This window comes from Sciurus carolinensis, chromosome 1 (genome assembly GCF_902686445.1).
Source record: "Sciurus carolinensis chromosome 1, mSciCar1.2, whole genome shotgun sequence".
NCBI lineage: Eukaryota > Metazoa > Chordata > Mammalia > Rodentia > Sciuridae > Sciurus > Sciurus carolinensis.
Window position 1 is genome coordinate 7,742,156 of NC_062213.1, and position 27,416 is coordinate 7,769,571.

The 27,416-nt window shown below is 42.0% G+C and overlaps 1 protein-coding gene across 1 annotated transcript in view; it reads right to left on the bottom strand.

The window, feature by feature from the left end:
• The window catches only part of Khdrbs3 (KH RNA binding domain containing, signal transduction associated 3), a 168,275-nt gene that overhangs the window by 95,446 nt on the left and 45,413 nt on the right, over window positions 1–27,416 (bottom strand). The window contains exon 2 of the mRNA XM_047560381.1: window positions 23,534–23,652. Coding sequence (XP_047416337.1) covers window positions 23,534–23,652 — 119 coding nt within the window. The remainder of the gene's footprint in view (window positions 1–23,533; window positions 23,653–27,416) is intronic.

Genomic DNA, 27,416 nt, shown 5'->3' on the forward strand with positions numbered 1-27,416 from the left:
TCCTTTCTTTGTTCTTGACTCTACTCAGCCCTACACTATGTGTCACTAGGCACTCTCTAATCCAATTAGCCCTCCTGAACACCAGACTCTTGGTCTCCAGCACAGGGATGATGGCCCTACCACGGGTGTCTGTGTATGAACTGAGTAAGAAGACACATAAAAGATGCCTACGAGAGCCCTCAGCAGATCATCTACACTGGATGCCAAATTACTAAGTAAATGACCAATGAATTCAACTACTGTGGGCATATGGCATTCTCTCTGAAAGACACCCACCTAACACAGGAACTGACTCCCCTTCATTCACAAAGCTACTAAGGGAGGCAGCACACTGACAAGACAGGACCAGGTCCAAGCCACTCAGGCGGGCCAAGCACTGGATGCCTGCATGGACGCGGGGGATGGTGAGGCTCAGACCTAACTGTGCACCTGTCCTCAGAGCTGGGCCAAGCTGATGGCAACATTCTCGGCTGTTCTCTCGGCTGTTCACTCGGCTCTCAAGCTGCAGGTTGCGTCACCTCCCTCGGGCATTTGCAAATATCTAGCAAAGTTGTTTGGCTGACAATGATTGGGTTGCTAGTGGGATTTCGTGTACTCCATGACAAAGGCCTTGATGTCACACATCAGAAACGATGGGCTGGCCTGCACAAGGAAGAAGCGCCCTGTGTAAAATGTCACCTGTGCCTGTTAAGAGATTCTACTCAGAAGACTCACCAATACCGGTGACCTTCTATTAGACTGGAAGCCCTCATTACTGTCCTCTTGGTTCATAAGTTCAGTTCCTCTGTGGATTCTATAAAATACCCTAATGTAGTTAAAAAACAAGATTAAGCTGGGTCTGGTGAAGCAAGCCTGTAAACTCAGTGACTTAAGAGGCTAAGGCAGGAGGATCCCAAGTTTGAAGGCAACCTAATCGACTTAGCAAGACCCTGTCATAAAAAGGGCTGGGGATGGAGCTCAGTGACAAAGAACACCGGGTATAATCCCCAGTACTGCAAAACAAACACCAGAAACCAAACAAACAAAACTCCTAAGAATTAAAAAAAAAAAAAAAAAAAAAATCTCTTGAGTTCGCCAAAGTCAGTACTCTCAAGAAAAGTCACAAATGATATCTGAACCCTTTAGGCGACATTTTCCCAGCCATGGTCCTGCAAGCTCTCCGCAGGGTCTGCTGCTCTGGACTTCTGAGGAAGTCACGGGGATGTGCTCCTCTAACCAACCCGAGCACAGCAGCCCCAGGCCTCAGTTTGACCACACCTACCAGTGTGGTGGTTCGTGAAAGCCTTTAGACTCCAGGTTGCTGGGGAGATGAAGACAGCCTGCAACGTGCTGAGCACAGCCACAATGCTGAATGTCACTTGGGAGTTGTCTGCGTTCAAGAACAGCAGTGACGGGTCAGAGCTCTGCAAAGGACCTCTCCTCCCAGATGATGAAGACGAGGCCCACAGACAACCATGGATTTGCTTATGACAAGGCCAGACACAGACCCTCTAAATTCCTGTTCTTTATCCCGTAAAAGAGTAGACACATTCTGTCCACGGATCAATCAGAAAAGGCCATATGCCCCGAGCTGACTAAACTTTAGTTTGGCTTTTCTGCCTGGTTCCCTGAAATATGTTTTTCCCACAACCTGAGCCAGAAGAGAAGCCCCTTGGAAAAAGGGCCAAGTTCAGATAAAAGACTGCTGCTGCTGCGTCCTGCCATAGCTATCCATTCCTCCCACCTGCCCATACCTGGCCGCCTCCTCACTTCCGCCATAAAAGCCCTGTCTGCTTGCCTCTAAGAGGTACCTACAGCCTCACACTCAGCCAGATCTTCCCCTGCTGCAGCAGATCCTCTCTGAATTACAGCAATAATCCTTTCAAATAAAGTCTCTCCTTATTTAATTACAGATTTGTTTTTTATTTAACAACTATATTCTGCAAGATAGATTGTAACAACAATACATTTCGATATTCATTTTATAAAAAATTTCACGTGTCTAAGTAAATTCATTACTCCATTAATCAATATGCTATGCACTTACTAGTAATTTCATTTGTTCATCTGCATTGAAGGTGAAATGTTCTCATTTCTAAGACCAATGGTTTTCTCATATACAACAAACACTGAAATTGTAAATAGAAACAAATTTAAGTCTTTATGAAAGTGTCAAACCAACAACAGTGAGAATATTTGAGTTTCACTACGAAATGTTTGTATAAGTTACAACAGCTATATTTTTCATTGGCAAAGACCAAGTGCCTTTCTGACCTAGTCCTAATTGAGCTAAACTCTATTTGTGGCTTGACAATGTTCCCTGGGGAACAATTAAGTTAAGCTGTCATTTCACAAACAACTCAACCTGAAGAACATGGCATGGTCTCCATTAAAAGGTTCCCCTTTCCCTTAACTGGGTACTCATCAAAAAACTGAGAGTTGAACAAAAGGATGTTTTACTGATCTCTAACTCAACACTCGAGGCAACTGCTAACCCTCTCCACCACAGCTTCAAACCTGTTCTTTCAGAGTCTGCCGCCTGCAAGGTGCCCTCCACACAGTGATTCACACACTCACCAATGTCCTCTGAGGCACTGGCCAGGTCTTCTCTGCTCACGCTCTACTCTAACACCTGGCAGGAAGGGTACTAATGAATGCTTAACGAACTAATTGTTTTAAATCGTAACAATTTTACCTCTGAATTATCACTTAAAACTCCATTTTTCTCCTGCCTACAACCACCACCCTAGTCCAGACCATCATCTCCTCTCAGGCAGCCCACTGAAGAGTTCTCTCTGCGTCCACTTCTGTCTCCTCTGTCAGCGATGTCTTTCTGAGACACCAGGCTGACCACATTCTCTCTACATAGACCTCTTCTGTCCTGCTACTTGATGTCCTGTCCTCCTAAGCAAGCCTGCTCACCTTCTAGCCACTGCTCCTGCCTCTGACTTGAGCCTTTCTGGACTGTTTTCAGTTTCTCCAAAAAACAGCACATTTAGTTCAGATGTAGAGGACTGGAAAGAATATCAAGTCACACCCAACCTTTAAAAAGTACAAAAAAAAAAAAAACAAAAGAAAGAAAGCTGCACAGAATGCAAATTGATGCTACGTCGCAGGGCAAATACTAACCCACAGAGCCCAAAAGACATCTGGGGTGGGCTAGCAAGAGAGCTTGAAGTCCTGAGGGCCCTGCATTAGGAGGGCCGAATCCTTTTTAAGGTGTTCTTTACAGGGCTTCCCCAAGCCACAGAGGCTCACAAGGAAGATCAGGGAGCACGCTGAACCCACCTCCTGTGAGCTGGTGGGCCAGAGGCAAGCACCATGCTGACACTCCCCTGAGCCCATCTATTCCGCCTTCCCCCTGAAAAAAAGGCCTTAGTCGACAAGGGCAACAACTGTTTTGTTTTATTCTTTGTAATATTAACAAATTCAGCAAAACATGTGCTGGGCCAGTGCCCAGCCCTCAGCAAATGTCATTACAGCCACAGGTGAACATGCTCCAGGTGCTGGATGGAAACAGAGGCAGACAAGACCCTGTTCTTACCAGGACGTAGGCTCCAGTGCCAGAAGGCAGATGATGCATAAAACATGCGTGCAGTAACGGTGCCTGCGACTGAGAGACAGGAAGCAACTACAGAACGCGGGCCCCCTGACTGCAGGGACAGTCAGGCGAGGCCGGCCTCTGAGGCTGTGCGGAAGTGTTGCCCACACCAGGATCTGGAAGCAGGAATGTCCTGCGAAGTGAAGGCAGGGCCGAGAGCCCTCACACAATAAGGACTTTCTGAGAAACACAGCAGCCAGACTGGACTGACTGGAGGAGGAGGGCAGAGGAGCAGAGACTAGGGAAGAGAGGAGACACACAGCAGGGGCTGCGCAGAGCCAGGGTGGGAGCCTGGCCTTAAAGCAGATGCAGTCCAGGTGTTCCACTCTCTGTGCACTTGGTCACAGCTCACATGCTCCACACTGATATGAACTCACCATTTTAACAGTGACAGAAATCTACACTGAAAAACAAGGACAAAATCAACTCTAAGAGTTCACGTGCAGCTCCTTCCTCAGCTCCTGCCCATCTCGCTGCCCGTGACCTCTCCACACACCTCTGCTCACATTTTGATCCTGCAGTCACTCTCCTCTGCCTGCATCTCTCTGTGAGAGAAAAATATGTACATTTTTTTCCTGCCCATATGCACTACAGGACACTTCCATGTCCAGGACAACCAATCCTCCAGTAACACCCACTGAGTGCCCCAGGATTCAGTGAATTCTGACACCACCTACCTAGAGACAGTTTCAAATCCCACAGGTTGAGCACAGGTCCTTCCACCAGACTGCCACACCTCAGATTCCAATCACAAGCCCCAGGCTGTGGTCTGTGCTTCTGACCAACTGGCCATAAACTCGGGTTCCCACAATCCTTTCTTTGGGTTTGCCTCGTTTTCTAATTAAGAAATAAACAAAAGGGTGTCCTATTCTACTATTATCTGTCATATTACATCAAAGGATAAAAGATAATTTCTAATACAGCATTTTACAACATTTTTGGGCAATACACATATAAAAATGGAATATCATGATAATGTTCAAACTTTCTTCAGGATTTTATACAAGCTATATTCTAGAGAAAACAGTGACTACCTACTCGCAAACAGATGGAAAACACATAATTTCCACACAGCCTCATATGACTTGGCAATGAAAAAATTAGTGACAGAAGAGTTCCACTTTAGTATTACATCAAATATCTACTTTTGGATAACAGACTACCAAAAAACAATCTTCAACAGCAATTTTACTTACTTCTCACAATTCAGTAATCTGGGTTGGGACAGTGATTTAGTCCAATTTTTGCTATAAAAAAATAATAGCCTGGAAACTCTTCAAAGGAAAGAAGTTTACCTAGCTCACTGTTCTAAAGGCGGGAAGCCCAGGATGAGGCAGGTGCCTCAGTAGAGGGCCTCGTGCTGCATGGTCACAGAGCAGAACCACAGAGGAAGCAATAAGAGCAGGCGGGAAAGACAGACACAGGATAGCCTTGCTTTGTAATAGTTGCCTCCCTCCATAGCCAATCCAGTAAAATGGAGAGCAAGAACTCACCCACAGTGGCAACCAAATAAGCACGAGTCCCGGAAAAGAAAAACCATATTCAAAAAATGGGAGGCGGGAGCATGTAGTGCAAAGCTTCCTTTGTTCTGTATGGCAGCAGGCAGATGGACTGGAGCTAGAGGGTCCCATGTCTAGATGGCTTGTTCACATGGCTCGTCTTTCAGTGGGGGCTGCGAGCTGGAAACCACAGTTCTCATTGGGTGCACTGATTCTCCACTAGCTGTGTGTCTAGGACTTATACTTACAAGGGTGGTCTCAGGATGACAGGGCTTCTGCATGCTGTTTGATTTCAAGATCAGAAAAGTAGTCAGTCCCCTGTAAAGCTCAGACCTAAATCCTATAGAGCATCAGTCCTGCCTCTACTAGGGTAAAGTGAGATGCAGGGTAGGAAGAGACTCCAGGGAGGGGCACTGTGCAAAGAGCAAGTGTGTGGTCATGTAGCCACAGGGGAGCGAGCACAAGACACCACAGATATGACGGTAAAGCAGTCATCCATCCACGGTTACAGTTCCATGGCCTCAAACATCACGGCTGCTTCTCACACCTGGTTGTCTACCTGCCTGCTTTCTTTCCCCTCAGTTGGGGAGTGGCTGGTGACCTCTCTCACTGAGGTCAAAGGTCCTGTCTTTTTCATCTCTGCAACAACACCCAGCTTCTAAGAGGCAGCCATGCATCATGCATATGAAAGGGAATGACTAATGCCAACCAAAATTAATGCCCCAAACATGTCAATCAATACCCAAGGCATTATTTGAAACAAAGCATAGAATACACCAAGTAGACACAGAAGAAGTAAGTACATTTCTGGTATATGGGTCTTAACTGGCCAACGATGTCTTCCAATTGAGCATCTTACAAAATCTGAACACTTATTAAAAATACTTAGAGATCTGAAATCAAAAGATAGTGGTGAACTGCAGCTACATGGCAACCCGCCAACCCCTCCAGAGCCCAGAAAGGAGGTAGTGAAGGAACAGCTAACCCCAAAATGGGTGACAGAGTAAATGCTCTAAGACTCACCACTGGACAGTCTGAGGCCTAGAGAGACTTGACATTTGGTAAGCGGAACAGAAGGTGAAGGCAGAGTTCCTCCACCCCAAAGCTTGCCAGGGAAAGAGGGAGAAGCACAGTACTCAGTTCCTCTACCACCGCTAGGAGACCAGACCAGGTGAAACCACAACAGGCCTAGAGTTCAGTGGAGATCAAGCAGTTTAACCCCCATGGTGAACAGAAACCCACAATGGGCACCGCAGGCATGGCTCCACCTGCAGACAGCAACAGGTAAGACCATAGGGAGTGCCCTGCAGCAGATGTCTCCTGACCCACCTAGAAGGCACCTGCAAGGGGCACGCTGGCAGCAACAAGGTGCCCACATGCTTCCCTGCACTAGGGAAGAAATGGGCTGGAGCACAGTCAGCTGCCACTCCAGGAAGTGCCAGCCTGATGCTGGGCCACGGCCTCCACTGGAGCCCAGGCAGAGACCCAGAGACCAAGAGTACGCCTGTGGTTCACAGAGGTGGGAAGAGGGCAGGGCGGCTGTGTCTGTCCCGACAACAGAGGGCAGAGGTACCCGTGACTCAACCGCAGCAGGGCTAAGGCTCCTTCCCAGTCACAGGGAGGTGGGCCAGTGATCTGGGTAGGTCAGGGGACGCTCTGGCTCCACGGACCACTCACGGAGAGCCCACAAACACCAGTCCCACACATGCAGACAGCCGCTAGGCTCTCTGCCATTTTGAAGAAGACCCTATGGAAGGAGCAGGAGCGGTCACTGATAACCCAGAGTCTACATCCTGAGCTCCTGTACTAACAGAGACAACCAGCAGACACTGCACCATACCCTCGCGTATCCAGCCTCAGGCCCTTGCGCTTACTAACCGGGAGTCAACTGGTGGGAAGTCCATAGCAACCAGGGAAGTGGCTTCTGTGGCCCAGCACCTCTGAGGGGACCCAGAGCTGAAGAGTGATGGACGTCTTCTCAAGGCTCCAAATCCTGATGAAATCCAAACCCAGACTCAACAAAAATTTCCTTCAACTTGGCATGGTTTACTATATACAGCTCTGAGGTCAACTATGATGGTACGTGTTGCCTTCATTTTTATTCCATAGTTGTGACCCTAGTATTCCATCCTGTGCTCTCAACCCATCCACTTGTATTTCTGGTACTGTTTCAAGGCATGACTTGGAATCATGCTCTCTGTTTTCCTAGCCTGGCTTATATGTGCTCCTCTTACCTCCTCTTCTAACTCACATTCCTGCTACTGCCTCAAACAACCCCCATTCACCTTTTTCTTCACTTACCCTGGTGTGCATTATTCTTCTCTACCTTTTCTTTCCTTTTTTTCATCTTGCTTCTTTTCAGTTCCTATCTAATGTTATGACAATTTTATATATCTAATAATTAACTTTTCAAACTATTGTAGAACTTCATTAAGTTTATACCTGTGGAAAAGAGAATCAAAAAGCTTTTGGGGTTTCCTAAGACTGAATAACATGGGGTTTTGCTTTAAAATTATTGTAGTAAAGAAGGTTTAGTGTCTTTTCTCGAGGTGGGACAGATAATGGGAATAGCATAGGATACACAACACTGACTAAAGTATCAATACCTGGATATTCACTCATTCTATGGCTTTTAAGTGAAAGAAGCTCACTAAACAGTCTGTTGCATAAAGAAGTGATAATCATCCCAAGAGATGGATAAACATACAAACCATATGAAAAAGCAAGTGAACAAAAGACCCAAAGCAGTCCACAAGGGACATCAACACATCAACAAGGGACTCTACTGACACCATAGTGGAGGAAATAAATGTTGGAGAAAGAAAGAATTTAGAAAGTTCATAGTTAAAATGTTCAATAAGCTAAAAGAAACTGTCAGTAATGATCTTAGAGATAACATACAGGAAGTGAAATATCATTTAAATAAAGAGATAGAGATTTTGAAAAGGAACCAAATAAAAATGTTGGAAATGAATTAATAAATCAAATTAAAATTCAATGAAAAGCATCACCAATAGATTCAACCACTTTAAAGATAGATTCTGGGACCCTGAAGGCAAATTATATAATCTTGAAAATAAGTTAACCATAAAGAAAACATTTTAAGAGACTATGATCACAATATTCAAGAAACCTAGGATAGCATTAAGAGACCAAATTTACATATCATTGGGGTAGAAGAGGATTCTGAAATACAAACTTAAGGAATGTGAAATTTTTTGACAATGAAATAATATAACTTTTTCCAAATCTTGGAATGAGATGGAAATTAAAATATCAAAGGCATAATGAACACTAAATAGATAAGATCAAAAAGGATCCTCACCAAGACTCATTACAATGAAAATGCCTAATATACAGAATGAGAAAAGAATTTTAAAAGCTATAAGAGAAAACTGGAAGGTCACATTTAGAAGTAAGCTAATTCAAATTTCAAAGGATTTCTTAATTCTGACCTTAAAAGTCAGCTCTGACAGAAAATGGGTACCAACCAAGATAACGTTGATGATGATGATGATGATGATGATGATTATACCCAGCAAAACTATCGTTCTGAATTATAGTGGAAATAAAAACATACCATGATAAACAGAAACTAAGAGAATTCATAACTACCATGTTTGTACTACAAAACATACTCAATGAAATATTTCATAGAAAAGAAATAAAAAATAAAAATGAGAACCAGCACAGGGATGAATTGAACTAGAGCAACAATAGTCAATTAAAAGAGAATCAAGATAGAATTGAGCATTAAAAACAAATCAAAATGTCAAGAAATAAAAATCACCTTTCTAGAACCACATTAAATGTAAATGGTTTAAACATCAAACAAAAGACATAGATTGGCATATTAGATTAAAAAAACAGGACTCAACCACAGGTTGTTTATCAAAGTCTCATGTTAGAGGCAAAGACATCCAAAGCCTGAAAGTGAAAGGATGAGAAAAGATATACCATGAAAATGAAACCAAAAGCAAGCAGGAATAGCTATTCTCAGAGCAGAAAAGTAGACTTTTGTGCTACAAGTAATCAGAAAAGATAGAGGAGATAACTTCACACTAGTATCATCTAAAAACAAGATATAATGATTATATATTTGTGCCCAAAACAGCAGTGTATTTACTTACATAAAACAATGTCTTCTCAATATAAAGAATCAAATAGACCACAATACCATAATACAGGGCAACTTCAACACATCTCTCTCACTATTACATAGGTCATATACGCATAAAGTAAATAAAGACCTAACAGATATCCATATAATAGTCCATCTATTGTCAAGAGAATTCCCTCTATTCTCTGTGGCATATGGAGCTTTCTCTAAAACAGATCACATTTTAGAGCACAAAGAAAATCTTAGCAAATACAAAAAAGAGAGAGGAGGGAGGGAGAAAGTTAATTCCTTGCCTCCTATCAAATCATAATGGAATGAAATTAGAAATTAACAAGACAAAAAAAAAAACTGAACACTATATAACACACTTTTTAATGGGGAATGGATGGCAGAAAAAATAAGAGGAGAAATTTATTAAAAATCTTAGAAACAAACGAGAATGGAGATATAACTTAACCAAATCTCTGGGACAGTATATAGGCATTCCTAAGAGGAAAGTTTATAGCACTAAATTCTTACACTAAAAACAGAAAGATACTAAATAAATAAACTAATGTTACACCTCAAGGTCCTAGAAAAAAAAGAACTGACACCGAAATCAGTAGAAGGCAAGGGATAATTAAGAATGGAGATATAATCAATGAAATTGAAAATAATAAAAGTACAAATGATTGGTAAAACAGAGTTGGTTTTTTTAAAAAAATAAAAAAGATAGATAAGCCCTTATCCAAACTATCTAAAAGAAACAGAAAACCTAAATCAACAAAATTAAAGATGAAAAAAAGGAGATATCACCACAGCTACTTCTGAAATCTGAAGGATCATTAGAAACTGGTTTGAAAATTTATATTCCAAAAAGCTAGAAAATCTTAAAGACACTGACAAATTCCTAGACAGATGACCTACTCAAATTGAACCAGGACAATATAGAAACTTAAGCAGACCAATATCAAGCAATGAAATTGAAACAGCTATTAAAAGCCTCCCACAAAGAAAACCCAGGACTAGATAAATTCTCACCCAAGTTATAGTAGACTTTTAAAGAAGAAACAATGCCCATCCTCCTCAAATTATTCCATTAAATAGAAGAGTAGAAACACAAATTCATGTTATGAAGTCAGTCACCCTGATAACAAAATCAGACAAAAACATTGAGGAAAGAAAACTTCAGGCCACTTATCACTGATCGACACAGATGCAAAAATACTTAATAAAAAATTGGCAAACTACATTGAAAAACACATGAAGAAGACATGTACACCATGATCAAGTGAGTTTGATCTCAGGGATGCCAGGTTGGTTTAACATACAGAAAGCAATCAACTCAATTCACCACATTAGTAGTGGTAGGGCAGGGACAAAAATCACATGATTACAAGAATAGATTTAAAACACTGGAGAAACTATGGATAGAAGGAACTTATCTCAACATTGCAAAAGCTATATATATATGACAAACCCAAGGCCAAAACCCATAGTGAATGGAATTTTATTCAGCCATAAAATGAAATCATGGCATTTGGTGGTAAATGGATGGAACTGGAAAATATCATTCTAAGTGAAATAAACCAGACCCAAGAAGTCAAGGGTGGAATGGTTTCTGACATAAACAGAAGCTAGACCAAATTAAAGGGGAGAGGGATAGTTATAGGGGCTGGGGTGAATCTTATGAAAACAGAAGAGAGATTAGTGGAGTAGAGTAAGTGAATCAAGGGAGGGAGGTGGGTAACGGGAGGAATGATGGGATGAATCTGACCCAACTGTTCTATGTGCATATACGCACATACCAGAGTGAATTTCACCCTTATGTATATCCATACTGTACTCGCTGAAAAACAAAACTATAAACAAACAGAAGACCAGTGGAGTAGAAGAAAGAGAATGGGGGAGAGAGGAGGAAAGGGTACGTAATGGGTGCTGAATTGGAGCAAATTACACTCCATGCTTGTATAACTAACTACATCAAAATGAACCCCGATATTATTTATAACTAGAATGCACTAATAAAAAATGGAAAAAAAAAACCTATGTAAAACTTACTGACTTAAGGATTTCTGAACTAATACAAAGTTCATGGAGAGAAATGTTAAAATGCATCCTATAATTAAAAATGAATTAAAGAAATATATATCAATATATGCTTAAAAAGACATCCAAGAACAACTGTAAAATCATGGGGTAATGTATTAGATAATGTCAAATTTCTCTACAGATGGTCTGAAGTAGATTGTTAAAAATAGAGAGTATAAAAATTGTCTAAAAAATTTTTTTAGTGTTTGCACTGAACCCAGGAATGCCTTACCACTGAGCCACCTTCCTCGCCTTTTTATTTTGTGACAGGGTCCTGCTAAGTTGCTAAGGCTGGCCTCAAACATATGATCCTCCTGCCTCAGCCTCCCAAGTCCCTGGAATAACAGGTATGTGTTACCATGACTGGGTAAGAATTAAAATATTTATATGAAAAATATTGGTGGCACATGCCTGTAATCTCAGCAGCTTGGGAGACTGAGACAGAAGGATCACGAGTTCAAAGCCAGCCTCAGCAAAAGTGAGGTGCTAAGCAACTCAGTGAGACCCTGTCTCTAAATAAAATATAAAATAGGGCTGGAATGAAGCTCAGTGGACCAGTGCCCCTGAGGTCAATCCCCAGTACAAAAAAAACAAAAAAAAAAAACAAAAAAAAAACCACCACACTGGACCTTGGCACCTAAAGTGTATGAGCATATGTATGATCTATCTGCCTATCTAAAAAGTCTAACCCGTTCAATCAAAGGTTAATAAATAAAGCACCACCTCCCGAAGGCAAGAGACACCCCATTAACACATGGGGTGTAGAGATACAGTTCTCATCATATTTGTGATTACACTTATAATTTTTCCCCTGGAAATAACTCTCCCTGTTCCCTTAAATTCTGCCTGATTCTCTTACTCTAATTCATTCTTTATCCTATATCATTTAGTAACTAAGTTATGGTTTCCCCTATTTATAAATTCTTTGGGAATAAACAGATACACATGATTTATCATTTTTCCTATATAATGGTTTCTCAGTAAACACTTGTGGAATTAAAATCATCTCCCCCAAATAGCACTATTCGACAAAGTTCCCATTAATTTTCTTTGCTGCAGAGATTACTGTATATATTACAGCAACAGATAAATACTATTATTTAACTGTATTAATTTTCCAGCCACAAATCACTAAGTATTATTGGTGGCTGAAATTACAGAGCTCCTCATTTGAGTGTGATTTTAGCATAGTTTGTGTTTTAAGTGATGAACAGGCCAAGTAATTTAGGCATTACCAATTTTTTTTAAAAAATCAATGAAGTGGACAAGCATCTTTTTTCAGGAGAGATTATATAGGCAAAACACACACACACACACACACACAAGTAATACACAATCTTAGTTTATATCTCCATTTGCTCAAGGCTGGATATGCCAGTGGAGAAAAAAGGAAGACAAAAAAATTAGAATTGTTAATCCAGAAAATCCCAGATAACAACAGAATGACTAAGAATGCAGAGAGTGAAATGGACAGTTAAAACCAAAGGGACGATGTTGAATAGAAGTGGTGAAAGAGGGCATCCCTGCCTTGTTCCAGTTTTTAGGGGGAACGCTTTCATATTTTCACCATTTAGAATGATATTGGTCATGGGCTTAGCGTAGATGGCCTTTATAATGTTAAGGAATGTTCCCACTACCCCAATTTTTTCTAGTGTTTTGAGCATGAAGGGGTGCTGTATTTTATCGAATGCTTTTTCTGCATCTATTGAAATAATCATGTGATTCTTAACTTTAAGTCTGTTGATATGGTGAATGACATTTATTGATTTCCGAATGTTGAACCAACCTTGCATCCCTGGGATAAAACCCACTTGATCGTGGTGCACTATCTTTTTAATATATATTTGTATGCAATTTGCTAAAATTTTGTTGAGAACACTCCTTGGCCTATACCCAAAGGACTTAAAATCAGCATACTACAGAGATACAGCCACATCAATGTTCATTACTGCTCAATTCACCATAGCCAGATTGTGGAACCAACCTAGATGCCCTTCAGTTGATGAATGGATAAAGAAACTGTGGCATATATATACAATGGAATATTACTCCGCAATGAAGAATGATAAAATTATGGCATTTGCAGGCAAATGGATGAAATTGGAGAATATCATGCTAAGTGAGATAAGCCAATCTCAAAAAACTAAAGGACGAATGATCTCGCTGATAAGCGGATGAGGACATATAATGGGGGGTGGGAGGGGTTAGCATTAGGGTTAGGGATAAGGAGTGTGGTAAGAATGAAGGAAAGAAGGACTGTATAGAGGGAAAAGAGGGGTGGGAGGGGTGGGGGGGAAGGGAAAAAAAAATGAATCAAACATCATTGCCCTATGTAAACGTATGATTACACAAATGGTATGCCTTGACTCCATGTACAAATAGAGAAACAACATGTATCCCATTTGTACACGATAATAATAAAAATAAAAAATAAATAAAAAAAAAAAAACCAAAGGGAAGAATTCACACGTGAATGAGCTCCTAGGACAGTCTGGGAAGGGATGAAGGGCTCTGCAGTGTGACCCTGGAACGCACAGGGGCTGAGACCACTGAGGAAGCCAACGCTCGGTCTCTGAAGCAAGCGGGGAGCAGTGACCAGGGCGCAGCCAGGAGGCCACACAATGATAACATTTAACGGACAGACACATAGTATACTGTGCTACTCATCACTTGCTGAAGGAAGAAGCACAGGAAAAGGTCTGGACAGGCCCAAAATGACAGGCACGAAGCACAGTTACGGAAAGGTCATCTAGATGCCTGTGCGGCATCCAAAGAGAAGTGCCCAGTCGTGGTGTGGCGGCACTGAGCCAAGGAAGGAGACACACACAGTGCTGGTCAACAGAAGAGCCAAACACCAGGCGCAGGCAGGCAGCTTTGGTCTCCATCTGCCACCATGTTTCTCCAGTGCCCTTTACAGGGTGTGGCCCTTGTTTCATAGGTCAGTTATTTGTCCATGGTATGAAATTCTCTCATTTTCTTCCAGAAGTCTGAGTCCTAGAAGAGAAGTGCTTTGATACATTTTTTTGCTGCTACAGGAGCATAATCTGAGCCAGGGTAATTTATAAAGAATGGATGTTTACCCGCTCATCATTCTGGAGGCTGGGAAGTTCGAGGGTGTAGCACCAACATCTGCATGGCATCTGGCGCCAGCCTTCCTGCTGGCTGCACCATGACACGGTACCAGAAGTGCAGGACATGGGGGCCACGGCCAGGGCACCAGCTCAGGTCCCGCCTCCTCTTCTCAGAAGGCCTAATTAACATATGAATTTGGGGAGTAAATTAAATTTGGGAGTACACATTCAAACCACAGCAGGAAGGACTGAGTTCTGTTCATATGTTCTATCTCCAACATTAGCACAGACATGCGAATTTCAGTGGATCCACGTAGGTGGTATTTATAAGGTCTAGAGCCAAAACAAAAGTATGGCAACAGTTAAAGATATTTAAGTCAATAATGTACGGGTAGAACACTAAAAGTATGTTTACTTTTGAGCTCAACAACACACTCAGAGACATTTTCTCTACTATGTTCGCCAAAAAAAGTAAGCAGAATTGAATTACAGTTATATACAACAATATTTATTAAAGAAGTCAGTAATTTCTAAATTTAGTTCTTTGTAATCAAAGTACATCTACAGAGGATTTTTAGTTTTTTGAATATATGAAGACTCTAGGGGACACATAGGAGGATTACATGTAACCAAATTTTATAATTTCTCATTTCGTTCAGAAAAATTATTGCAATATAATAATAAATCTTCAAAGCAACATGAGTAGATTTTTTTCAGGAGTGCCTTGCTAATAAATGCCTGGCTCTTTTGGGATTCCACTTAATAAATCTAAGTTCTAAAGGTGATTTCTGGTTCAGCCAAACATTTTAAAGAGAATAAGGGAAAACTCAAAAATAAAGAACATTTGAAATGCCACCAAAGTATTTCTCAAATGCAATCCAATTGCAGATCCGACTTTCTCATTATCACGACAGGTGCCATGTGCACAAGAACCCGAGAGCCAAGAGACTGGTGAGGAGGAAGGAGATGGACTTCTGAAAACGCCTCCTCACATCGCCCGCTCAGTGCCTGCATGAGGTCCGGCAAAATGAGTGAGGGTTACCGTGCCAGGGGCCATGTGTCACAGAACAGTGGCCACCGTGGGCCAAGAGTGTCCCAGAATTCCTGTAACCCAGGACGGCCTTCCTACTTCACCTGAGAGTGCCAAGATTCAGTGAGCACCAGGAAAGCCACTCCAGGTGCTGCAAGTGGCGGCAAAGGTATATTCAGATACCCCGAGCAGTGACTTCTGCTTTGGTGTTGAGCCTCCTTGACCGCAACACGCTTCAAGTCCCCCGACGGTCGGCTGCTGTGGTTTGAATGTGTACCTGGCACTGTGGTGGTGTTAAGAGGTGGGGCCCCTTTGGGCAAGTGTCCAAAATGTGTTAGTGACATTTTAAAGGGCTGGAGGGCGCAGTCAGTGCCCCTATCTGACCTTCTACCTCTGCCATGAGAATGCGACAGCAGCCAAGTCCTCACAGGAGCCCATGCTGGTTCCCGGACCTTGAACTTCCCAGCTTCCAGAACTGAAGGAAACAGAGTGCTGCTCTTCATGCCTACAGCAACTTCACCAAAGTGCACATCCAGAGAAAAGAAACAGGAGTGCTGAAGAGATGTCTCACACCCACACTCAATGCAGCTTTATCCACAGCACCAAGATATGAAAAGGACGAAAAGGTCCATCAACCCACCACAGAATTTTAAAAATGTGATATACGTGCAGAATGAAATACTACGCAGCATTGAAGAAGCAGGGAATCCAGCTGCTGTGACAATGTGAATGAGCTGGAGATGTCATACTAATGGAACAGGTCAGGTAGAAGCACACTCAGGAGAGCAACACGGACAAATGCAACTCAGAAGTGAGGAGTACCATGGTGCCTACCAGAGCCTGGCTGGAGTCAGAGGAAGGCAGGTGGGGAAGAGGGACGCTGACCAAAGACTGCAAAGCTTTGGTTAGAAGAGGGCAGTAAGTTTTTGTGATCTACTCCATGGAATGAATGAAAGCTAATAATGCATATTTCAAAATAGCTAAGCAGGAGGTTTTTAATGTTCTTACCACAAATAAACATGAACATGTGAAAGAGCTGCTGAGCGGCCTGACTGACCATTCAGTAACATCTGTGTGTGCTGTGACAGCAGACACCTGCATTTCAACCCTCACCCAGCAGAAAGCTGGCCAGGCGGAGGCACGCTTGCAAAGACAAAGCCACTACACACAGCAGATGTGCACATGCCAGAATGCTTGGAAGTCACAAGAACCACCATCGAAACAAGAAATGCAATAAATTAAATTACACCTACAGTTTTTAACTCTGCATTGTACACTAAACCTTGAAAATCTAGCCATACTACAACAACATCTCAATTTATACACAGATTTTTCCACAAAAATGAAAACGTTTGTTATTCTAAAGTTGTACTACGTAATTGTTTAAAAACTGAAGTGCAGAAACATGCAAAGTAGAAAATCCTGTATAAAACAATTCTCCAGAAGATAATTGCTATTAAGAGTCCGAAAGTCAGTTTTTTCCAGGAACTTTTCTAACTGTGTTTTATGTCTTCTGATATGGTTTAGATATTGAGTGTCCCCAAAAGCTCACGTGTTGAAGACTGAATCCTCAAAGCAGCAATGTCCTTGGGGAATCTGGGGAGTTGACCGGATCAGGAGGGCTCTGAGGCTTCTGCGGACTCACCCACTGAATGGGTTAATACTGGGCATGTACTAGGGAGGAGGCGGAAGCTGTGGGCAGGGGTCATGGCTGGAGGAGGCAGGTCACTAGGGACGCTGGACGATTTCTTATCCCTGGTTTCTTCCTCCCTTTCCCAGCCCTGCCCCTTCTTGGCTGCCAGGAGCTGAGCTGCCTTCCTCTGCCACGTTCTCCCGCCACGATGTTCTCCCTCGTCGCAGGCCCAGAGCAATGGAGCCAGCAGGCTGTGGACTACGGTATCTGTGACCAGAAGCGGAAATAAATCATTCCTCTTCTATGTTGTTCCTGTCAGGCATTTTGGTCACAGCAATGAAACGCTGACAAACACACCTTCCTTTTCCTTTATTTCACTTAATATTATAAAGCAACACCACCCATTTATCCTCGGTTTCTCTTTCTGAGAGTTCAGTTGCCTACAGTCAATCCTGGACCAAAACAGAAACTGAAAAATTCCAGAAATAAACAATTCATAAGTCTTAAGTTAACTTTTATCACAGTATACTGTTATAATTACTCCATTTCTTTAGCTATTCTTATTATTCTCTGTGCTTAATTTATACATTAAGCTTCGTCACAGGCATATATTTGCACACACAGGAAAAACATCTTTACAATAGTGCCTTTTACACAGGTTCGGCACTCCAGGAGTCTTCAGGCACCTGCAGGACACCTGGAACACATGCCTCATGCCTGACGACCAGGCACACACGTTCTAACCAGCGTGCTGGGGACGCAGGACCGCGTCACCTGATGCTGCCGCTCAGCTTTCACAACCCTGCTAAGCATGCCTTTGCCCCAACACGCCACTCAGGGGCCACTGCTTCTCCTGAAGCAGGTCACCAGCTGGAGAACCCACACCTCCTCCAGAGAGCTCAGACGGCCTCTCCATCCTAACCTGGCACCCGGGGGCAAACGCCCTCAAGCTCTCTTGACACTGTCACGTACGGCTGTTATTAAAACCCGCATATTTTACTGAAATTCATCTGTTTAGCCAAATGAGAAGGTTTTAATCTCTCAGTGCCGCTGGCACAGGTACGGTGTTCTTCTGTTGTGAGGAATTCCTCGGCCTCTTCCTGTTTTCCTCCTGCCTTGACCCAGAGGCCTCTTGAGAGACAGCCTCCTCCGCGCAGCATTCTTCCATAGCTCAAAACCATCTTCCTGCCTGACTTTCCAGAACACCCTCTAAGATTACTGTTCCCGTTCCCCACAATGCTGAGAGTTTCTTGAAACCAAAGACTGAATCTTAATCACTCTGCTTTGCCTGCAATGACGCCCGGCCAGGCAAGACCCTCAGTCAGTCCATATGAGGTGCGTGAATGGATGGACAAACCGGCAGGTGAAGAAACAAACCCAAACCTGGGCCGTGGTGCACCTCAGTTCCTCACAGACAGCCCCTGACCCAAAGCTGACGTGGGATCTGTGGAACGCTGTTCCATCTAGACACTGCTCAGCACAGAGAGGAGGGTCGATCCTCAGGAAAACTATGAGCAACAATCCCATAGTCTAGAAAGCGGAAGGAAACAAACAAGAGTGTAGAACATAGTGCCATGTGCTCACTTTGAGTCTCACACCTTCCAAGCTCAGATACATAAGAGAGCAAAGCACTCTAAGTAACTTAGTGAAATCCTGTCTCAAATTTTAAAAACCAATAATAAAAAGGACTGGGGATGTGGCCCAGTGGTTAAGTGTCCTGTGGTTCAATCCCCAGTACCAAGAGAGAGGGAAGGAGGAAGGGAAGGAGGGAAATCATTCAATGAATGGAAATCACTATTCAATAGAGTATTACAAATTCTCCTCCCAGAAGCTGAACACATGTGGCCAGCACAGACACCACAGCAGGCTGCACTCCATGCAGCCACTGCAGAGGCCAGCGCAGCCTCCACGCCCAGCCTGTCAACTGACACAAGCAGGAACGCTCTCCCCTGGAACTGACCGGAGCTACAGGAGCTTGCACATAAAGCTGGCTGAACACTTACACATCTTACCATTCTGAACAGAACTGTCCTTTCCTCAGTGTTCTGAAAGCATGGACTCCTACGTGAACTGCCTCAGGTATCTCCGTATTGAAATGGACTCTGCTCCTGCTGCACACAGACATAATCTCTGTCTTCCTCTACTGCATCAAAGTCAACACTAAAAACCTGTATTTTTTTACTTCACACGCTGCATTCATCTATTTTATTTCATAAAGTAGCTCATATACAAAAAAGTGTTAATTTCAGGTTGATCATCATCTAGTAGATTAAAACAATTAAAGAGGGGTTATATCTGTAGATCTTTCTACCTACTGCACAATGAATATACAGAGCCTACTGAGCATACAGAATCAATTTGCAAAGGTTTCCATGGACCATGCTTTGTTTAATAATGATTCTATAAAATGTTCATAACTAGTTTTCTGCTTACAAAAAAAGTATATGACCATTTCTGTAGGTTAGGGTGAGTAATCTAACAGATTGACCACCCAGAGGTGTCAACCATAAACTCTTAAACTCCAAACAAAATATGAAAGCAAACAATCTGAAACCTTGGAGTGGTCAAAAATAGGTAGACTCAGAGAGTCAAGACTTAAAACAAATATCCTAGGACAAACTAATTTCTGAGTTTTTTAAAAGAGCCCAAGTATCAGCGTTTGAAGCAACCAGAGTGCTAATATTTGAGAAAGAAATCCTAGAAAAGAAAGAGTTGGGGATTCCTGAATTTTATAAAGAAAATTTACTAAAATATTCAGCTGACCCCAGAATTATGTATGCCAAAAATTAAATGTAAAAGTCAGACTTTTGAGACTAAGGAAAGATTCAAATTCCTATCAAAAAAACAAAGTCCAAAGTCTGCTTCACAAGGTTAAGCAGTTGTTAAAGCAAAGATACCCACAACCTTCAGAGAATTAAAACAGAATCCAGGGCTTCCACAGTGTACATTCACAATATCCAGTAACACAATCCAAAATGACCCTGTGTGTGAAGAACTGGAAGAGAAAGGCTCCCTGTCAAGGGAGGAGAATGTCAGCGCCTAAAAAAACACGACCAGGACCTCAGAACTGAAGGACAGACTTTCAAACAGCCACTTTAACTGTACTCAGTGAAAGAAAGGCAAATTCACAACAAATGAGAAAAGAGAAATCCCAAACAGAAGGAAAACATGCCCCTTACCTCAACCCCACCCACACAAATCAAATTTCAATACTGAAACATAATTACAATAATTATGAAACATGACATAAAAAAATTTTATTGATAGAACTAATAACAAAATGAACATAACATTCGAAAAAAATCAAGTTTAAGATCCAGCAGTAAGAAGCGGGCATGGTGGTACATGCCCATAATCCCAGCAGCTTGCAGGTTAAGGAACAGGAATCTCAAGCTCAAGGCCAGCCTAGACAACCTAGGGAAACCCTATCTCAATATAAAATTTGTAACAATGTTGCTGGAGGTAGTTGAGCTCTTGCTTAGCATGGGGGAGGGTCCGGGTTTACTACCTGCATAGCAAAAATGAATGAATAAAAACTGTAGCAGCAGAGCAGCAATAGAAATCATCCAATCTGAAGAACCACAATGTATAAATAAAAAACAAAAACCAGGAAAGAATCAGGCACAGAGAGCTAAGTGAGAACATCAAAAGTTCAAAAGTGTGTATAATTAAAGTTTTCTAAACAGAAGAAAAGAAAAAAAAAAAAAAGGGTCAGAAGACATATTTGAGGAAACAACTGCTCGGATAAAGGGCTCAGAGCCTGAAACAGGGAACTTCCACCGTGAATGGCATCTATAAAAAGCATGCAGCTGGGGTAAATTTAACAACAAGATCCTCCTGCAAGCCCTCCTCCTCAATGGGAACGAGGGGAGGGCAGCTACTCTCAACCACTGTATTCAGCATCACGCTGGAGATGCCACCAACACATGGATGTCAGCAAAACGAATACAAAAGGCGTGAAAACTGGAATGGAAGAATGAAAACTTTTAAAGCAGATGATAAGATTATATACACAGAAATCCTAAGTCTACAAAAACTTACTCAGACTAATGACTTGACAAAGCAGTAGATAATGACAATGTGCAAAGTTTTATATTGAAAATAAACACTTGGAAAATGAAAATTCAAAAATATTCATCATGCAATAGTGTCAATACATAAAATAATAACTAGGGTAAGTTTAACAGAAGACACAGGAGACCCATACCCTGATGGGTACACAATGTTCCTAACAGAAATCAAAGAATATCTAAATAAATGGAGAGCAATGTCATATTCAGGAAAATGCTCAAGCGACTCACTGCAACTGCCATCACAATTCCAGCTAGTCATTGGGTGGAAATCAACAAATAGATTCTTAACTTCATTGGAATTGTAAAGGACCTAGAATATCTAAGCAATTGTGAAAAAGGAGGACAAAACTGGAGGGGTACCACATTATCTAACTTCACGCTTCACTATAAAAAGTTGCAGTAACCAAGACACAGTGGTACCTGCATAAGGATCCATGAATAGATCAATGAAACAGAATAAAAAGGTCAAGAATTTACACAGTCATCTGATTGTCATCAAAGGTGCCAAAACAATCAGAGGAGAGAAAACGTCTTTCAGTAAGCAATGCTGAGAAACGTAGATACTCGAGGGGGAAGATGAAACTCAACCACCTGTGATCCCAGCAACTCAGGAGGCTGAGGCAGGAAGACTGCAAGTTCAAAGCCAGACTCAGCAAATTAGCAAGGCCCTAAGCAGCTTAGTAAGACCCTGTTTCAAAATTAAAAAAAAAAAAGTGCTGTGGATGTGACTCAGTCATTAAGCGCTTCTGGGGTTAATCACTGGTACCTAAAAGAAAAAAGAAGAAAAAAAAAAAAAAAAGAACCTGACCTCTGTCTCCTTGTCTTAGTACATTTTCTGTTGCTATAACAAAATAACTGAAACTGGATGGTTTATTAAAAAAAAAAAAAGAAGAAGTTTATTTGGCTAATAGTTCTAGAGACCGAAAAGTCAAAGAGCATGGTACCAGCATCTGCTTGGAATTCATCGAGGGCCTTCATGCTGCCTCAAAACATGAAAGAAGACACTACATGAATAAACAGCAAGCACACTAGTTTGGGTCTCTCTTCCACTTCTTATAAAGTCACTCACACCATCCAGGGTGCTCCATCCTCATACATTCATCTAATCCTGATTACCTCCCAAGGGCCTGACCTTCAAACACCATTAATTAATGAACAGAAGGATTAAATTTACAACCCAGGGATTTTTGGAGGATGCTTTCAAACCATGGAAAAATTCTATCACACCATATACAAAACTTCATATGAAATGCACCACAAACCTTAAAGTAAGAGCTAAATGATAAAAAAAATCTTTCAGAGAAAACAGAATATAATCATAACTTACCAAGGACTCTGATAGTGCCATAAGGTTTACCAAGATTTTTTAGTTCACAGAAGGCAATGACCATAAAAGAAAATGCTGATGAATTTGGCCCAATCAAAATTGAAAATGTGGGTTTATCACAAAGGCATCAAGAAAATACCAGGTGAGCCAAGGACTAAGCCAAATATGTGCTAAGAGCATATCTAACAAAAGACTTGTATCTACTCCTACCAATCAATGATGAAGACACACACAGGTAAAAGGCATAAACCTCACAAAAGAAGATATGTGAATGGTCAATTAGTGTATGAAAAGTTGCACAAAATTATTAGTTTCCTGTTGAGATTAAAAGAGGATAATGACATAACATCAAAATAACTAAAATAAAATTTAAAATGACAGCACCAAAAGCAATAAAGTATAGATAGGGCAATCACAATGTGCAGGTTTTATTTGTGGACATGAGACAAAGTATGGCCACTGTGGGGTAAAAAAACAGACAAACATGGGAGTTTCTTTCAAAAATAAATACACAGCAGTGAGGACACTAGGTATTCACCCAGGAGAAATGAGAAGATGTGCCTTAAAGTTATTTTACAGAAATGCCACAGTGATTCGACTTTTAACAACCCCAAACTGAAAACTGTCTAGGCAAACAGAAAAATAAAACTGCAGTAATTCACATAATGGATTATTATTCAGCAATAAAAGGAAATAAACTACTGACAGGTGGGACAGCATGCACCAATCACATATAGAAAAAGACAAAATAAAAACTAAAACGAAATCAGAACACATGACATTTGAACACATATGCACTAAGCACTGTTCTAAGCATTCGACACGGACGGTTGTTTTCCATTCTTACCATCCAGCTCCATATTAGCAATGAGGAAACAAGTATGAGCTTGGCTGCCCACATCGATGGGAACTCCACAACTCACATGGGAGTCAGACAGAAAGGAGAGAATCACTAAACCCACTAAGTCTGCTGTTACAGTACTTATTAACTTAAAACCAAGTTTTTAATAATATACACATGGAGGTGCTAAGAGAAACATCTCTAGAAAACACCAAATAGCATATAAATCAACCACCTGCTCCCTGTGGTTGAGGTCGACACATCTGCAGTGTAGACCTTGGCGTCTTACCTTAGGAAACTGTTTTACAGGAATTAACACCTTCTGTCCCAGCTTCATGTTCTTATTAATCACCACGTCAATGTACTTTTCTTCATCCTTGCCTTCTCCTTTTTGAAACTTTTCTATTTCTGTGGAGGCAAAAAGATAACCATGAAGTGTATGACCCGGAACTACAGAGGCTGGAAGTCTTGGTTCAATCATGTGACATGAAAATAAGTGCAAAATGTAGGCACTTAAACCCCATGATTCTTTCAAGGACTGACACATTCCCTACTTTATCACTGACTCTTCATAGAGAGGAACCATTCACGTACCAGGGTTCGGCAAAGTCAAATCTCAACTGCCTGTGCTAATGGAGGGGAATAACAAGCTGGGTAACAAACGAAAAAACAAAGGAACCCCTAGGGCTTTCTGGAATTCAGAGAAAAGCTGATCAAACAAGGAAAAGGCAGAACACATTCTGAGGTCAGCACTACAAAACTGGCTTTCCTCTTTAGCAGGCCTGCCCGGCCTGTGCAGCTGGGCAGTCAAGGACAGACTCTGCGATGGCACTGACGGCCTTGACAAGCTGCATCAGCCGGCCTCCCCGGCAAGCCCGCCTGCTGTGCTCACTGTGACACTCAGGATGCACCCGCAGGCTCTCCCCACACTCATCTCACTAAACCCCACTTTTTCTTTCCCCCAGTGTAGCAGCAAGAAGGCGAGAGTGGATCATTCCCACCCTGATGCTCACAGCGCACGTGTTCACCTCTATGCTGCCCTTATATGAAAGAGACCGTCATAGCTCTCCCACCAGAACGGACCTCTCAGTGGGATCTTCCTTCCTTCAACAAATGTCTATACCAAGGACTTGGTTTGTGCGAGTTCCAGAGTCTACAGTATGTATCAGCACACAGTCTGGAGCATGTGGTACAAGAGGCACCCATCAGGTGCTTGAGTGACTGCTGAATGGGTGTGTGGGCTGCTACCTCCAAACCACAACTGCAGAACACCAGGTGCAAAGAAGGGTCATGGCATCCTGGAGAAAGACCCAAAGGTGGCATTAACTGAAGAAAACAGTTCTCACACCGATCCGTTTAGCCTGTCAGGCTAGAAGAGTTCAGAGATCCACATGTACCAGCTCCGGTCCAGGCACCTCAGACTCTGACATGAGTCCATCCTCAGGACAAGAGGTTCAGAGAGGTGACTTGACCAAGGCAGCCAGGAGCAGTGGGGCACACCTGTAATCCCAGCAGCTCAGGAGGCTGAGGCAGGAGGGTTGTGAGTTCAAAGCCAGCCTCGGCAACTTAGTGAGGCCCTAAAAACTCAGCAAAATCCTGTTACATTATAAAATATAAAAAAGGGCTGAGGGTGTGGCTCAGTGGCTAAGCGTCCCTGGGTGACCAAAGCAAAGGCAGGATCTACACCCCAGTTCTGTCTGACGCCAAATACCACGTGCCACTCCAGTCTCCTGCATGCTCTTTAGTGTAGGAAAGAACGTAAGATTCCCCGGGGGCATCCGGGAATAAATGGAGGACACATTTAAAGCTGGAGACTTCAGATTTGGGGCTCCCGTCACCACTAAGAAGTCAATGGGCCTCATAAAACCACTGGAGGAATGTCTGCTACTCGCTGTTGCCTCCCATGTCATACCTGTCTGCTGTCTATGATAAAATGACTTTCAGTGGAAAAGAAGGAAGGTGGCAATTCCAAAGACGCTAAATAGGACACAAAGATTTCAGGATTCTGATCCCAGATCTGCTAATGTAATTGTCTGTGATTCTATCAAAGGACACCTCTTAGGACTCGGGTTCTACATGCGTAAAAACAGAGCATGTAGGACTTGGCTCTAGAACACCAGGATCCTCTGTGACTCACGGAGGCTCAAAGAGACTCTCCTGGACAAATGTGGGTCACAGTAACCACGCAGTCTTCCTGAGTTCTGTGGGTCCCCACAGCAAACCGCCAAACCTGAGGTGATAGAGGGAGGATGTAAGGCCCAGGTGTGTGGTCAGTGGGCTGAAATGTGGGTGGCATGGGGCACAGTGAAGTGGAGAGAGACCTCTGGGGCTGAGCCTCAGACTGTGCGTGTGGCAGTGCAAGGAGTGGGGTAGACTGCTGGATGTGCAGCTGGCACTGGAGGAAGGGACGGCGTCAGAAAACAAAGGGAATGAAAAGCGGAGGGGAGTGGGAGGAGGAAAGGACCTGGAGAAGGGAAAGCCTGCCCAGCGAAGGCGGCAGCACCCTGAACCCGCAGCTCCTGACCACAGCCCTCAGCCCCGAGAGCTAAGAGTCACGCCAGGGGTTCATTCCAGAACACAGATTCTAAGTGGAGACTGCACAGTAACAACATGCAGGGAAAAAGAAGCGCCCCTTTAACGTACTGACGTTGTTTCTATGAACGTAGAAATATGTGCACGTGGTGAGAATTTAAAACACTACGACAGGATGAACTTAAAGGAGCGCCTCGCCTCCCGTCTCCCACACTCCTGAGGTAGATTCACTCACGCGTGTTCATGTGCACGTACACGGCCAGATCCACACACGTGATTTCAGAAGTTTTCTATAAACTAATACATGCAGTTTGAAAACTGTAGAACTAATGGTATAAGTGAGCCAAATTTGTTTTTTGATTTTCTCAGTAAAAAGCAAAAGTCACACAGCAGTTGCTTTGGCAATTATTAATAATTCATGACTTCAGTTTCAATTAATAAAAGAAAATAAATTCTATCTTGTATTATCTTCTTATGAAATACCTGGAGATACTTTTGGCACAGTTAAAAGATTCAATGAAATTAGGTACACCAAAACTACTACTTCAAAAAAAAGAAAAAAGAATTTTATATATATGGACATACATCAACATGGTTTTAAGTGCCTATTTTCTTTTCAAATAAAAAAATTTAAATTTTTTTAGAAATCACAACAGATGCACAATATAACATTTAATTCTAAAAAATCAGAATTTCAAGAACTCCTCCTTACATTATTGACGTTTAACATTTTGGAATAATAAATAGTCACATAGGCAAGTTGTAAAAATTAGAAAATTATGTATTCTACTTTATATTAATATTTGAGCATACCTATGATTTTAAAGAGAAAAATAAAAGAATATCTAAAATAAATATCTTTTTCCTCTTGATACACAGTCTACAAATCACTGTTTTGGCTTAAATAAGCTTTGAATTAAAGTAGAATCAATATTTCACTTCTTAAGATTCATTTTTAAAACATGATTTGAGTCTGGGGGTCTCATACTGCACCTCAGGCAGCACAAGGCCATGAGCCCACGCCTACCACTGGAGTCAAACAGCCCTCCTTCAAACCAAGACTGCTCTACTTCTCTTAGGCCCTTGGGTCTTTCCATTATTGAAGTCAAAACTGATCAAACATTTTATAGGTGCTATTCAATCAAAAATTTTACATTATCTTTAGTATTTTTTTATAGTTAGTACATTTTGTTTTCTGGGTTTTTCCATATTTTTATTAGTTCACTATAATTGTTCATAATGATGGGATTCACTGTTCACATTCATACCTGCACACGCTATAACAGCATAATTTGGCTATTATCATTTCCTTTTCCCCTCCCTCCCCATGGTCCCTTTTCTCTACCCTACTGATCTCCCTCTGAGACCCTCTGCCACACACACACACACCTTTCTTTTCCTTTTTCCTTTCTAGCTTCCACATTTAAAAGAAAACATATGACCCTTGATCTTCTGAGTATTGCTTATTTTGCTTAAGGTTATGTTCTCAAGTTTCATCCATATTCCAGCAAATAATAAAATTTCATTCTTGTTTATGACTTAATAAACACTCCATTGTGTATATATACCACTCCATCTTTTCTTTATCCATTCATACCTCGACAGACACCTACGCTGGTTCATTGTGAATCGTGCAGTAT